The sequence below is a fragment of the Hyaena hyaena genome, unplaced genomic scaffold, assembly GCF_003009895.1.
Source record: "Hyaena hyaena isolate Hyena2069 unplaced genomic scaffold, ASM300989v1 scaffold_90, whole genome shotgun sequence".
In the NCBI taxonomy this organism is placed as follows: domain Eukaryota; kingdom Metazoa; phylum Chordata; class Mammalia; order Carnivora; family Hyaenidae; genus Hyaena; species Hyaena hyaena.
In genome coordinates this window covers 266,987-282,132 of record NW_024080722.1, presented here as the reverse complement: position 1 = coordinate 282,132, position 15,146 = coordinate 266,987, and the positions used below count along the sequence as shown (strand labels likewise).

At 49.8% G+C, this 15,146-nt stretch overlaps 1 protein-coding gene across 8 annotated transcripts in view; it reads right to left on the bottom strand.

Annotated features, from left to right (window-relative positions):
* Nucleotides 1-15,146, bottom strand: part of TTLL11 (tubulin tyrosine ligase like 11) — a 238,409-nt gene that overhangs the window by 137,406 nt on the left and 85,857 nt on the right. For all 8 annotated transcript variants that reach the window (XM_039234674.1, XM_039234676.1, XM_039234677.1 and 5 more), the window contains exon 4: nucleotides 4,923-5,498. In XM_039234674.1, coding sequence (XP_039090605.1) covers nucleotides 4,923-5,498 — 576 coding nt within the window. The remainder of the gene's footprint in view (nucleotides 1-4,922; nucleotides 5,499-15,146) is intronic.

The following is a 15,146-nucleotide window of genomic DNA, read 5'->3' as shown; positions in this document are numbered from 1 at the left end:
ATAGGAAAACAATGGGAGATGAGGTTTGGCAGGGAACTCAAGAGTTTGATTTGGGACATGTTGGGTGTGAAAGTCCCACTACACATCCAGGTGAAAAAAATGAAAGGGGGCAGCTGGATATGCCAGCCTGGAGCTCAAGGTGAGGTCAAGACTGGAGATGAAAATTTAGGAGTCAACAGCATATAGCTGGTACCTAAAGCCATGGGGCTGAGTGACGTCATTTGGAGAGTGATTGTAGGTAAGAGAACTTTCCAAGCACTGAGTCCTGGGAGTCCCCAACACTGAAGCTCAAGAAGAAGGGGCACAGAAGCAGCAGCCAGTGAGCTGGAAGGAAAAGCAGGCCACTGTGGGGTCCCTCACCCCCTTCTGCTTGGCAAATTCTTCTCTAAGCCTTAAGCTCCAGCTAAAACAGTTCCTCCTCTGGGAAGCCCTCCCTGACTGGGTCAGGCAAAGTTAATTACTCCCTTCTCTGTGCACAGGCCCTCCTACAGCATTTATGACAAAGAATTGTGATCCCCAGGTGTCGGTCTTCCCTGCTAGCCTGCGCCCCTCTTAGGGGCAAGGACTGTGTCATACCCATGACCACATGCCCCACAGTTAGCTTGGGGGCTCATCTCAGTACATGCCCAGGGAACATTCCTTATAGCTTATGTATCAGAAGTGGTCAAGGAAGGCTTTACAGAGAAGGAGGGATGTAAGCAGCCCCTTGACGGAAGCTCTGAATTCCAAAAATTAAACAGGGACTAGAGAGAACATGCCCGGCCAAGACAGGAGAACAAACATGCAGGCTTGGGAATGCACAGACTCTCCGAGAGATACGAACTGCTCTGCGTGGCGGGCCAGATAAGGAAACTGAGGCAAAGAAAGGTTAACTTGCAAGCTCACCAGCTAGAGCAGCCGGAAAGAGGAGTTGGTATTAGCTCAAACCCAGGGCATCTGAGGGCAAAACCCAAGTCCTCATGGGGCCACAAGGCTGCTTCAGCATCCCCTTCCTGTGGGGCGTTTGGGGCTGAAGGCAAGCAGGAGATCAAAAGAACAGGGAAGAAAGAGAAGCACCTTAGGCTGTAGGAAAGGGGTCTCCTCCAGACATCTGAGGGAAAGGATCACGAGCCGAGGAGAGAATTAGACACAGAGCTAAAGGAAGATAGAGAACAAGCAATGGGATTGGGAAAGAATGTTTTTGAAAAGCTGAGCTGAAAGCTTTTCCTCTGCATGTGTTTTTCTGCCACATGAATCATCTACCCCCAGATGGACCTTACTGCTGAAGCCAGCGTCACACTGCTGCCCCTAGGAAGACTGACAGGAGGATGTGTCGGGGGGGGGGGGCAGTTAAGGGGGTGGCAGTGGCTGGGTGATGACGGGGGCTGGGCTAGAATGACAGGGCAGCCACGTTCCTAGGCAACAGATTACAGGAAAACTGCCCACAGCCTGAGCTGTGCCAGCGGCTGCTCCGGGCCACCACAATTTCCCAAGTAGTTATTGTGGCTGTGATTGGAAAGGGGTCACAATCACATGCTGAAGATGAACGTAATGTGGTTGGCGAGAGTTTATGTCCTGGAATGCTGCAGCGTGGGCTGGGCCCGGGCTACAGGCAAAGGGGGCTCCACGACAGAGAAAGAATTCATTATACACGCAGAGCACATTATAGTTTGCAAAGTCCTTTGTGCTCTTTATCTCCTGTGGGGCGGACAACGACCCTGTAAGGAGGGTGAGGAAACTTAGGCACAGAGAAGTGAAGTGACTCATGTAAGATCACACAGCAACTCAAAAGCAGAATCCTACCTTCTCCTCGCATCTTTGGGTTTCAAATCACTTCAGGTATTTTGAGACCCAAACTAACAGGTGTTTTACCAAGTGATAAGAATATAGAAACTAAGAGAGGCCTCCAACGGAAAAAGAATAGTATTTTCTCAATCACTGTGAATCTGAAATGCAGGGTAAACCAAATTTCAAACATCTAGCACTTTATATATGCCAAAGTTTTTCACCTATAATACTTCACACTAGCCCTAAGAAGGCAGATGAGGATGTGAGTGTAGGTGATTCAGAGAGGGAGACAGAGGCCCAGGGTGGCTGAGAAGCTTGCCCAGGGTCACACAGCTGGAAAGAGGAAGAGTTTCTCCCTTGGAGTGTCCCTTCCAGCCCAGGGTTCACCCCCTGACCCGAGGCCTGGAAGCATTTAGTGTGGTCAAGCAATGGAAAACAGACACAGGGCTGTGGTTCCATCCGCTAGACGTGATCTGTCCAAACCAGTGGCTCCCTCCCTGTCTGCCCCCAGTTCCCCAGAGCAGGGGCCCCTGGCCCCACCTCAGTGTCCGCCTCATGCCGCCTGTCCACAGCCAGACAGGCAGCCAGCAACCACCCTGGCCCTCCCACCGCACTGTGCTGGGGCCGTGTGGCTTGGCTGTGCATGCCGGGCCCACATGACACTCCTGGAATAGCTGTCACTGTCAAACAGATGTGACCACATGGTCCCCCTGGGATGACCCCTGGATGCCTCCACGTTGCAACTATCTCCCATCCCCAGCCTTTTCACGGCTTGGGATAAGACGTGTTTTCTCTGTTCCTATCTCTAAATCCTGTCCCTTACACCTCCTAATGACCGAAGCTGCCTGCCTGATGGCTGAGCTGCACATCCCACCTGCGACCCAAAGCCTGGGGTCCACGTGCCTAAGGGCAGATCTCCAGATGACAGCCATCCCCTCCTGGAACTGGTCACTGCAGGAACCGCCCTCCAAAGGATCCCACCAGCCTGCCTGGGAACCCTGCCCACCCGTGCTCCGGAGGGAGCCTCTCTGTCTGGTGCCTGCCCCTGGGGACCAGCCCCCTCTTTTGCTATTGAATTAATAGCCCAGCCATTAGAGACCTGCTCCATGCCTCTCCTCTCCTTCTTGCCCCACGCAGCCTGGTGCTCTCCCGCCTTAGACGGAGCATGAGGAACAGCCCAGACAGACTGTGTGTATTTACTCTGGCATCTACAGCAGAGCCCACAAAACAGCCCCAGCACCCCACCTCAACATGCAGCCAAAGAGAATGCTGGAAAAGACCATATATAGTAAGTAGTGTTTCTATAAAGCTCAAAACCAAGCAAAATGAAACAATATACTGTTTAGGGATACATTCGTGCATAACAAAAGTATTTTTTAAAGCAAAGGGATGATACACATACAATCCTGGATAGTGTGACCCCGGGGGTCGGTAAGAAAATGGGATGGGGACAAGCACAGTGGCTGGCGATCTTGGGGGGGAGGTGCGTTTGTGATGACCATTTTCTTGTGCCGCTCCATGGCTTACACACACGTGCTGTGTGTTCTAGTTATACGTCGATTGCCACAAAGTAATTTTAAAGATTAGATGGAGACGGTCCCAGAGGTGCCCATTGTTACTATCCACTCCCCGCTCTGACTTATCTGGTGGCGGGAACCTGTGTGTCTGCTGAGCGCCTGGACTCCAGCTTCGCGGCCACCCACCTCACAGACAAATGCTCTAGAAGAACGCTGTTCTGTCCCTCCCCCTCCCCGCCCCCACTCCGGCTCAGCCCACCACACCGTGGCCCTGCCCGTCACTCCCCTGAAGACCATCCTTGCTGACCATGAAGCTCAGTGGGCAGTTTCAGTTCTGGTCTCGAGTCACATCTCAGGGGCTTTTGCCGCTGCTGTTCCCTGCCCGCTTCTCCTCCAAGCACGGCTTCCTCGGCACTCAGGGTGCTCCCCCTCCCGATACGCCTTCTACGTCTCAAGCCCCTTCTTGTTCACCTCCTTTGCTGGTCCCCGCAACCCAGCCGCCTCTCCCTTGCCTAAGTGGTGGTGCCCACAGAGGTCTTCTGAGGCCCCATGTCCCCTGCAGCCTTGTGTGGCTTGAGTCATTGTCTGAATACTGATGAGATCCCAGCCCAGCCCTGGCCTCTCACTCCTAAACTCCAGGCCCAAATGTCCAGTGTCCACGCAACGTCCCCACTTGGACGTCACGTAGGCACACCAAGGCCTTCCTAATCCAAGTGAACACCACCTCTTGCTTGTATGAAAGCCATCGGTTCATCAGCCAACGCCCAGCTCCCAGCCTTGCCCAATCCACTCTCCCCTGCTGCATCTGGTTTGTTCTCTGTAATGTGTGAACCTGAGCACAGTAGTCCCCCGCAACCATGCCCTGGGGGCCCCCACTGCCCTCAGCCTTCTGCGACTCGGCCACTACCTACCTCTCCGGCCTCCTCCTTCCTCATCTCCCTCCAAGCTCTGCTGCAAACCCCACCCTCCAACCACACGGAACCTCTTTCAGCCCCTCGAATTGCATGATTGCCCCCGGAGCACTGTGTCCCCCAGCCCTATCCAGAAGTCTCCTGCTCCATCCAACTCCACTCCTGCAAAGCCTTCCCAGACCGCCCTCACTCCCACCTAGAGGATGTGAGATGGCCCCATAATGTCCCAGGTCCCAGTACATTTCTTACTCTACTCAAGCACTTGTGATACTTTATACTAGGCGCTTCATAAGTCATTTGTCTCTCATATTAGTAAAGTCTATGCCTCGGCCAGGGGAGACCTGACTTACTGTCTCCAGTACCTGCGACAGTGCCTGGCCTCTACTAAGCAGGTGGTAAAAAATGCTAGAAGGAAGGATGAGTAAATAAATGGCAAGCACTGTGCTTTATATATGTTATTTCATTTAATTCTTACAAGAATCCTTCAAGGGAGGTACTATCGGTCTCGTTTTACAGGTGGAATAAGGGAAGTAACTTGCCTCAGATCACACAGCTAGCAAATAGGAAGCTGGACCCCGGTTTCACCCCAAAGGCCACACCAGCACCCACCCCTGCCGGCCTCTGCCTCCCCCACCCCCGCACCCACCCTTCATCTCATAGGAAGTCGAGGAGCCCTCCACAGGCCCCGACAAGCCTGGGGACTCAAGCGGAGACCGGCGATGGTTACCTGAAAGCACGTGGGCCCAGGCCTCCCTGCAGGGATGTCCGACTGGTAGAACACTTTGAGCTCTGGAGTCAGGGCAATGACAGTCTTAATCACCAAGGAGATGATATCAGACCAGACCTTCTTGATGTCAACACCTTTGGAAGACAACCTACAAAGAATGCTAGAAAAAGTCCTTTTGCTGCCCGTGCTAGTGCTGTCCGAATGGACAAATTTCCCACTATGGATGTTCAGTGAGTAGTTGGTTAAGTGCATAAAGATGTGGTGCAGATTTTTGGGGCTGGGCTCCTGGTATGGCTCTGTACAAAATCTAGAGAGTCCGTCTTTGGCTATATAAATCTCTAAGGGGTCTAAGGACTTGAGTAAGACATACAGACGAATATCAAACTTGAGCTTGTCGATGAGAAGAGGTTTGCAGATGTACTCCTGGACCACCGCTGGCCTGCTCCGAAGGGTGCCCGCCAGGCGGATGTCGCTGGGGTCTCTAATGAGGTAGATTCCATCACCCTGACAACCTCCATCAGGTTTCACAATAAAAGTGGGCTTCCAGGAGGGGTCACCATCTTTCACCATTCGAACCTGGTGGGGGAAAAAAGAAGGGTTAGCGTTGTATTCTCTTCCTCTCCGGACCCCCCAAGTCAGAGCAGGACCTGGCAAATGTTTGGCGAATGAGTGATCAAGTGAGCCCTGCCTAGTGAGTATTCACTGAGCACCGGGGAGATACTACTGTACTGGGTACCAAGATAGTGGCCTAAAGGACTGTCCTCAGTCTTGTCCTCCAGAAGGGGGACCGAGAGTGCGGCAGCTCTGCGGTCACAGGAGCTAGGTTCAAATCCCGTGTCTCTGTCAGTTATGAAGTCTAACCCCAGACAAGGTATTTAACTAGTGATGATATGATGGTGGTGAGGAGGAAGAGGAAGAGGAGGAGGAGGGGGAGGAAGAGGAGGGGAGGGAGGAGAGGGTGAGGGGGAAGGGGAGGAGAACAGGAAGGAGGAGCGGGAGGAGGAGAACCATTTATGAGTGCCTAGCATGTGCCAGATAACTCCACTAGGCACTGTACATCAGTTACCGAGTTTAACCCTCACAGAGAATATGATTCCCTTTTTACAACATAGGAAGCAGAGAGGGCAGAGCAGGTGTTAAGAGTGTGGGCCCTGGAATCCGACTGCCTGGGCTCGATCCTGGCCCTATTGCTTACTGTGTGACTCTGGGCAAGTTACTTAAGTTCTCTGTGACTTCGTCAATCTGTAACTTAGCAGTGAGATTGTTCTGAAGAATAAATGAGATAATGAACGCAAAGGTCTAAGCACACAGAACCTGACATGTGAAATACAGCCACGATGCCTCGCTCTCCCTAACTGTTAAGGATGAAGTGTGACTTGTCAGCTGAGGGGTGGAAGTGGGATTGGAATCTCAATCAAGGACTCTGAAGCGCCTGCACCCTCCTCTACTCTATCATGTCTCTGTTTCCTCCTCTTAAAAGTGGAGATCTACAAACCTACCCTCACTGGGTCGTGGTAAAGAAATAAACTAAAATGTGCAAAGGGCCGAGCATAAGACCAAGTGGGGAGCTCGTGCGGGGAAATGCTCATGTCATCATTTATATCTATTACTCAGTTCATCTAGTGGACTGGGCCCATCCTCCTTCAGTCTGTTGAGATCTTTTTGAAACCAGATTCTGCATCCACAATGTCTGCTGTCTTCCCAGCTCCAGGTCAGCAGGACATTCACATAATTATCCAGGGCACTTCACGAGTCCAGACAGTCAGTCTGGATCTGCAGGTCTGCATAATTCATACACACCCAATTCCCCCGGACACTTGTCAGGTCCTTCGTGCAGCTGTGGACTGAAAGGCAGGGGCCGGGGGAGGGGAGCTGGAGGCAACACGGAGGTGGACGTAAAAGAGGCAGCCAGTCTCTCTGCAGCTCGTGATGTGTAGGACCACAGAGCAGGCCTTCCATTCTGAACTCTGTAGCTTAGAGCCGTGCCAGGGGGGCGGGCGGTTTGCCCCAGCACTGGGCTCACCCCAGCCCTCCACCTTTGCTGTGTAAGCTCAGCCCAGGACATCTGCACTCAGGGTTTTACTTATCTCTCTGGCCAGCCTATATTTCTTAGTGAAGCTTTTGCCAATTCCTAGGGTGCTATCGGTTACTCCGGGCTTGTAAAAGATCTTTAACAATGGAGAAACACTTAAAACCTTAATAATGGTCCACATCAATTGTTTCCCCTTGTCAGCAGGATTTGAGAATGGAAGTTCATGAGAGATCAATGCAAGCCTCCCAGGGCCCTCCACTGAGCCTTTCTCGCAACTGTGACCTTGACGTTTATGTAGTTATTTAATATTCATCCAAAGCATTCATACATTTGGCCCTTCGCAGTAAATATAAGCATGCTGGAGAAATGGCAGTTATGGATCAGGAAGTGAAAAATGTCAAGTTTCCACTGATGGATAATTTTTCCCTCTGGAAAGCTTTTACCATGCCAAAGATACTAACGGTTCAATATGTTATCGGGAGCAATATTTTCTCCTTTGAATTCCATGTATATGCCTTAAATAAATTAAACTACGTGGTCAATAGTCTCTGTCATTCATGCATTACTGAATATTTCTTCTGCCCTTTTCCGGAATAGGACTGTACAAATCATGATTATTAATACAAATGGGATCTTTGAAATTTTAGACCTGGAAGGATCCTCAGAGATCAATGCTATCCAGTCCTCCCATAATTCAAACTGGGAAGTTGAGGCTCGGAAAGACGACCGGACTTGCATTGGGTCTCCCGACTGGCTGGTGGGTGGTTCCGAGGAAACTGAGGCTGACCGACCTCACCTCAGGTCCTCTATGCCAATTTACCTCTCAAAACATAAAACTAAAGGCCTCTTTCTCCTGAGTACCTTAGGAAAGATTCTCTTAATACAGCAGACAGTTGGGATCTGAGCTCTGGCTGTACAATAAGGGGTTTGGCCCCTGAACATGGCCTTCTCGAAGGGTAACCAGAGATGCAGGACTTCCCCAGTTTCAGAGCTTCTCCTAGGCTCCTAGCTTCTTCCAGTAGAGGCACAAGCATCCCAGCTCCTCCAAATGGGGTTCCCATAGCCACCAGATCCTTCAGTGACTTCTATTTTTGAAAGGGAAAGAGATTTTCCAGAATTCACATTCACTCTCCTCTGGGGTTTTACTCAAGGGTGGCCCTTTCCCTCCAGTTATTAGAGCCAAGCATGAATGCACTGGTTCTTAGCAAGAACTCGAGGACCAGAATAAAAACATAGTCCGTATAACTAGGCCTCCGCCCAGGAGAGTCTGAATAGATCTGGGATGAGCACTGGGCACGTGTATTTTAGAAAAAGTATGATGGGTGATTCTGATGTTCCCTCAGCTTGAGAATCGCTGAACTAAACGTGAATTAAATAAAAATAGAATCTGGGACCAACATAGCGAATGAAGTTTTATGCATTGATGTTAGCCTGAATGTGAGGAAGACCTGCACGTAGGTTACAGCTGATGGTATCTCCAGTTTTACCCAGAGCTGCTGTTGGACGTGAAATCCATTATCTTGTAACTATGCACGGATGGCTGAAAGAGATGCAAACAGGATGTGGTGGCCTGATTGCTGGGCGCTCATCCGGCCTCTGGAAAATTTTAGGTGTCTTTTACTGCCCCCTAGTGGAGATCTGAGAAATGTGACCGGGAAAAGACCCTGGTTCAAATATTCTGACTCTTAGCAGTAACCTGCTCTACTAATACAGTCTTAAGGAAGCCCACCACAAAGAGCTCCCTCTGTGGACTGTTAGAGTGAGATCATACTTTGAAGGAACTCCTCTCTGGAAGGCTGGGAACTCCTCTCTGGAAGTCTGGGGCTGGCCAAGGTCACATTCCGTGTTCATGCTCTCGGTGCCTTAAATACATTTCCAGTGTTGACCCTACCACAGAGATGGGACTATCAGTTAAAATTCTCTCTCAGGATGTACAAACTTTTGAAATCATGGGGAACATGAAAATGATATCCCGTAAACATATATCACCATAAAAATCCATGACTTTTATATACTTCATGGTGCTTTTTTGTATTTTTCAAAATTTCCATTAAAAAAAGAAAGAAAGATGAGTGACAAAGGTGGGCAGCAGCAAATGTCTCTAAACTTAAATGCATAAGGAATACTTCTCGGTGGACAGATATTTGTACATCCATGTTCGTAGCAGCGCGACTCCCAATAGCCAAAATGTGGGAGGAACCTGAGTGTCCGTCACAGATGAGAGGATAAACAAACTGTGCTATACACGCCCGATAGAAGATTATTCAGCCATAAAAATGTAGGAAGTTCTGACACTCGCTACAACATGGATGAACCCTGACGTTGTGCTGAGAGAAATAAGCCATCACGCAAAGGGACGAACATGGAATGGTCACACATGAAGTACCTAGAGGAGTCAGAACTCATAGAGACAGAGTAGAGTGGTTACCAGAGACTGAGGGGAAGGAGAGAGTTAGTGTTTGGTGGGCACAGAGTTTCATTCTGGGAAGAGGAAAAGAGTTCTGGAGAAGTTACTATTCAACTGTACACTTAAAAATGGTGAAGACAGTAAATCCTGTTATGCATATTTTACTACAATTTTTAAATTTTTTTAATGTTTATTTATTTTGAGAGAGAGAGACAGAGCACAAGCAGAGGAGGGGCAGAGAGAGAGAGGGAGACACAGAATCAGAAGTAGGCTTCAGGCTCTGAGCTGTCAGCACAGAACCCTATGCGGGGCTTGAATTCACTAACCATGAGATCAAGACCTGAGCCGAAGTTGGACACTCAACCAACTGAGCTACCCAGGTGCCCCAGTCTTTTTAAGTTTTTTTAAATTGTTAATAAAAATATGCAAATAAATAGCTTTTGGTAAGTTAGGAAGAAAACTGAAGTTAAAAAAAAAAAGCAGAAAATCTGATGTCTAGCCCCAGTTTAGTCAGGTAATTTCTGACGGTGTGACCTTGAGAAAGTCCCCTAACCTCCTGGGCTTTGTTGTCCTCACCTATAAAATAAAGAGGTCACACTGAGGTCCCTGGCTTCTGCCATCTAACAGGTTCTGAACAATGATTTATCTTGACGTCACCACGGTCGAAGGCTGTGTTATAGACACACAAGTGACATTAATCAGTGGATAGTTCACACTGTGCCACAGTGAGGAGTGTATGGGGAAGATCTATAAGAGCAGGATCTGGATTGGAGATTTATGACGCACCTGAGGAAGTCGGCTGGGCATCTGGGGGAAGCAAGCTAAAATATTTTGAGAGAGAATTTTGGCAACTGGAATACTAAGCCACAAAACATTATTAGCAGTGAGGGGCAGCTAAGAGGGCAGTTCCTGAAGAAATACCATGTCTGCAATCCCAGGGAAGTCAAAGCCAGTTGGAGCAGTCCTCTGTCACTCAGGTGGATCTGCATCTGATCTTAGCAATGGAGACCCTTTGGCGTCACAGGCACTGGTAAAACAGAGCCTCAGGAAGACAAGCAGATGTCACAAAGCGCCTGCGTGCAGGGACCAGCCCCTTCCAGCCTCAGCGGACTGAGCCTTACGCTCAGGGCAAATCCCTACTCCCAGCGTTCAAGGTGATCTCTGAGTCAGCTCAGGACGAGGCAGTCCACGGTTAGGTTACTGAGTGTCAGACAGGAAGGGGCAGGGTGGGAGGCAGACAGGTGACACTGAGATAAAGAACTGAGCAGTATAGTCGGGTTTAATGAAAGCAGGAGAAGTGAGATAAATCTGGGCAACTGCAAGCCGTTCCGCTGGCTGGAGAACAGAGGGCAGGGAAGCGGGGAGAGCCCTGGAAACCTCCCCAGTGAGGTCTGCCGGGGCCAGGTAACAACAACAGCCTTCGCACACACCGACGGGGCACTCGTGGGTCAGGCGCTGTGCTAAGCACGTTACATGTTTCATCTCACTTTATTCTCTACAACCCTATTTTACGGTTCAGGAAATGGGTCCCCAGAGATGGGAATTAGCTTGCCAAAGATCACACAGGCAATAGGATATGGAGCCAGGATTTAAACACAGACGATCAGGTTCCAGAGCCCATGTCTACAGTGACTGAGGGAAGGATGTGAGGAAGGGGAGGGAAAAAGACCCTGGCTGGGCATGGTGTAGAGCCTGACAGGGAAGGGCCTTGAACTTCATTTGGGGGAGCCTGGACAATGTCCTGAAGTAACAGAGAGTCACCGCAGGGTTTTGAGAACAATCTAATTGGATGTGTACTTAGAAACATCCCTCTGGCTGCTGCACAGAAAATGGCGTGGAGGGGGCAGAGGTCGGGGGCAGAGAGGAGGAGCCTGAACAGAGGCTGGGGGTGGGGTGAAGGGGGAGGAGAGCAGGGTTGAGAAGATTTTGGAGGTAAAATCGACAGAACTGGGTGACTAGATGGAGAGAGGGGCACGAGAGCGGCTCCCAAATGCCTAGGTGATGGTGGTTGTATTCCCAGGGAAGGAAAGAGGAGGGTGGCGAGACAGACAGAGGCGACCAGAGGCACAAAGCTGGAGAGGCTCTGTGGCCACCAGAAATGTGTCTGGAGCTCAGAAGAGACAGCTGGGGCCATCAAGTCCCTGCACGGTGGCTCTAGCCTCTGTGATGCGCCCAGTTATGCAGGGATAGTTCAGGGAGGGAGAAGAGCCCACCTGGGAATGAGAGGCTAGAGGAGGAGAGGAGATCACAAAATGTCTTTTATTGATACTTGGTCCTATAAGCAACTGGTCGATTTACAACCTGGGGGTTGTGGGCACCCATACCAGTCGTATGCATGAGGAAGATGGTTTGGAAAAAACGAGACGTGCACGGGAAGATTCGGGGCTGTCAAAGTCTTGAAGGCCTGGGCTGGGCTGGACTGGGCTGGGGAAGTGAGGCAGAGGTGGGTTCGGGGTACCCAGTGACCAGATGCAGGTGAAGGTGAGAGAGGTGGCCTCAGCAATGTGGGAGATGGAGCAGCTTACGGGTTTAGCAAGTGCAGGAAGGGGAGCTGGTCTGGGGTGGGAAGGGGGAGATGGGGAGTTCACACTGTTGACCCGTATTCACTGAGCCACGGAGCCAATGTAAGACTTCGTAACCTCATTCCTCAAGCCCCTTACTGCTCACCGGAACCGGATCGCCTTGTCTGGTGTCTCATACAGGTGGCTAATTTTGACTCTCACAGTGACTTTTGCAGCATTAGCAAAGTAGGAACCGCTGTCTGGCCGGGGTGACGCTCAAGACTCAAATTTTTAAACTCAGATATGGAATATCTTGAACCGGAGGAAGGGAATCTAAACATGCTTCTCAGCCCAGTGGTTAGTGGGGACCCACAGGCCCCACGGAAGGGCCTGCACCTGCCACTACATGGCCACCCATTTCACTACTCCCTGGCTCTTGAAGCATTCCAGTTACAAACACTTAAGTGGCAAGTTTTAAAAAAACAAATACAAAAAACTCTGTTCGATTTGTCACTGATGCGTATCCTGGGTTTACTTGAATAGTCTAAAAGAAATACCGTTAATTACTTCCAAGGAGTGGTAGTGGACCACTCATGTGTAAATCCTTGGCGTGGCTTAAAAGGCTCTCCTTCTCTGGCCGGTTAGACCTTGCCTGCTAGAGCTGTGGCCTCCTTTCTGTCCCCACCATCCTCTCTGTCTCACTTTCTCACCTCCACACCCTCACACTGGTTCCCATTGGCCTCTCTATCGGCCACCCCCTCTTCTTTGCCCGCAGAGCTGCTACTGGGCACCTAGGGCCCAGCTCAAAGGTTCCCTCTGAGTTCCCAAGTTGTTTTTACTATAAGCAGCCTCTGAGCAACCTTTCCTGGCTTACAACCCTCCAGACAGAAAGGCCACTCTGGTCCTCTGTGCTCCCATGGCTGCGGCATCCAAACTTTCTACAGCACATCTCTATCATCTTGTAATACAGCTACACCTTGTCTTTAAGTTTATAGCTCTCCTGTATTGTAGTTAGGTAGTTACGTACTGTATGTTATGTATAGTAAGCTAAGAACACAGAAGTCACGGCCAACACCCAGCAGCGGTACAAAGGCGCCACTTACTAGCTGGGTAACCCTCAATAATTTCATACCACTGTGTCTCAGTTTGCTCATCTGCAAAATGGGAATAATGGGAGTGCCTCTGCCTTAGGGCTGTTGTGAGGATTCCATCAGTTAAAGAATGTGAAGTGCCAGGGCAAACACAGTGGGCTATTATTATTATTTCTTGTTTTATCTCTCCCACTTGACTATGTGCTTGTTGAGGATGAAGACCATGCCTTTATTTTAGTTGTTATTCTCAGTATGTAGCAGAGTGAATGCTCAATAAATACTTTCCAAAATACCATTAAGAAGCTTGATTCCTATGGCATTTGTGAACTGAAGGAATAAACCAACTTCTCTTGTAGAAACAAAATTATTTTAACAAGTAGGAAAAGTCTCCTCTAACTACCATTTGTGGAACACATATTCTGTGCTATGTGCTTTGCAGGTATGATCTAGTGAATCCTCACAGCAACGCTGCAGGGAAATAGAGGCTCAGAGAGGTGGAGTCCCAGGGCTAAAGTCACACAGCTAATGAGCAGTCGAGTTATTTGAAACCAAGTTGATCAGATTCAAAAGTCTGTGATCTTTCCATGACAACTATATTCTTTGGGAAAACTCAAAGCAGTTAACAGAGAGGAACTGTTTAACAGTTTGTTGTTTAACAGGCAAAGTATGGATGGAGGGAGCTGTAGGAATACAAAGTTATAGCCAAGAGGAGCAGGGTTCATCTTGCTTTAGCTGGGGCCAGCCGCTGTCCGAAGAGTGATTCCAGACAGCCACGGAGCGCCCTTGGATCTTCATACCCAGCCCGGTCAGGCACAGGAAGGAATTACCACCATGCACGTGCACGTGCGTGCGCACACACATACACACACACACACACACACACACACACACACACATACTGTAAACACAGAAACTGGAGACTTGCCCATGGCCACACAGCTAGTGGCGGAGCCAGAACTGAAACACCACACCTCCAGATTTCTAACCCAAAGTTCTTGTTACTATTGACTCAGTCATCTGAAGAGGTCTTTAGATTTTATTTTATTTTTCTTTAAAGTTTATTTATTTATTTTGAGAGAGAGTACAAGTGGGGAAGGGGCAGGGAGAGGAAGAATCCCAAGCAGGCTCTGCGCTGTCAGTGCTGAGCCCAACAGGGGATTTGAACCCACAAACCATGAGATCATGACCTGAGCCAAAATCAAGAGCCATGTTTAACTGACTGAGCCATCCAGATGCCCTGAAGAGGTCTTTTAGAAAAGAACCTGGAAATAAGTTTTCTCTCTTCATTCTGAATAATAACATTTGGTTTTATAAAAAAAAAAAAAAAAAAAAAAAAAAAAAAAAGAAGAAGCTTTTCAGTGCAATCTTCAAGCCTCCATTCTAGGGAGACTGAGGAAATGGGAGCCAGAGAGTAAAGAAGCCTGCGGTCGCCAGGCTAGAAGGCGGGACTGGAGTAACAGTCCTGGGCCCAAGCCACCCTGTCCTGGAAAGATGCTCTCAGTGTACATGGAGGTGGACAGAGCACCACGCGAGCCCAAGGAAGCTGGCGCTTGTGACCGTGAAGACTGAGGCAAAGGAAAGCCTCTCCACGGGCTTTACCCAAATCCGGCCTGCTGTCAGCGCAACTTAATGGATCCCACTCTTAGTGAACAGCAACTTTATGTGGGCCGTAATCTCTCCATCATTAGTGAGCTATCAAAAAGCCACTCTAGAACAAATCTGCTTAATAGGAAGGAACCTGTCATTCTGTGAGGCTGTCCATTTTCCTCTCAGGTCTCCCGTCAACACTGGGAGAGAGGACTCGAGGACGCGGCAGCCAGGCGGAGCCCTGCCTGGCCTCCCCACGCTCCCCTGCTTCTCTCCCGAGTTCCCTGACCAGGCTCTGACCAGGCTTGCTGGGCCCGCGGCTGCCTCCTAGGGGCCTCAGGGGTCCTTGAACACAGGAGGGCCCCAGGCTGCAGCTCCCCTTTACCACCACCAGGTCCTTGTGTCCAAGTGTCTATGGGCAGCGGAGCAGAGGGCGTGGGCTTTGGAGTCAGACAGACCTGGGTTCAAATCTCAGCTTGGCCACTTCCAAGCTGAGCCTTGGCCCAGCTACTTAACCCATCTGTGTTCAGTACCCCCACCCATGAGACTGAAAGAATAGTGCCTGCTTCCTGCGGCTGCTCTGAGGATTAAGTAACACCTTGCATT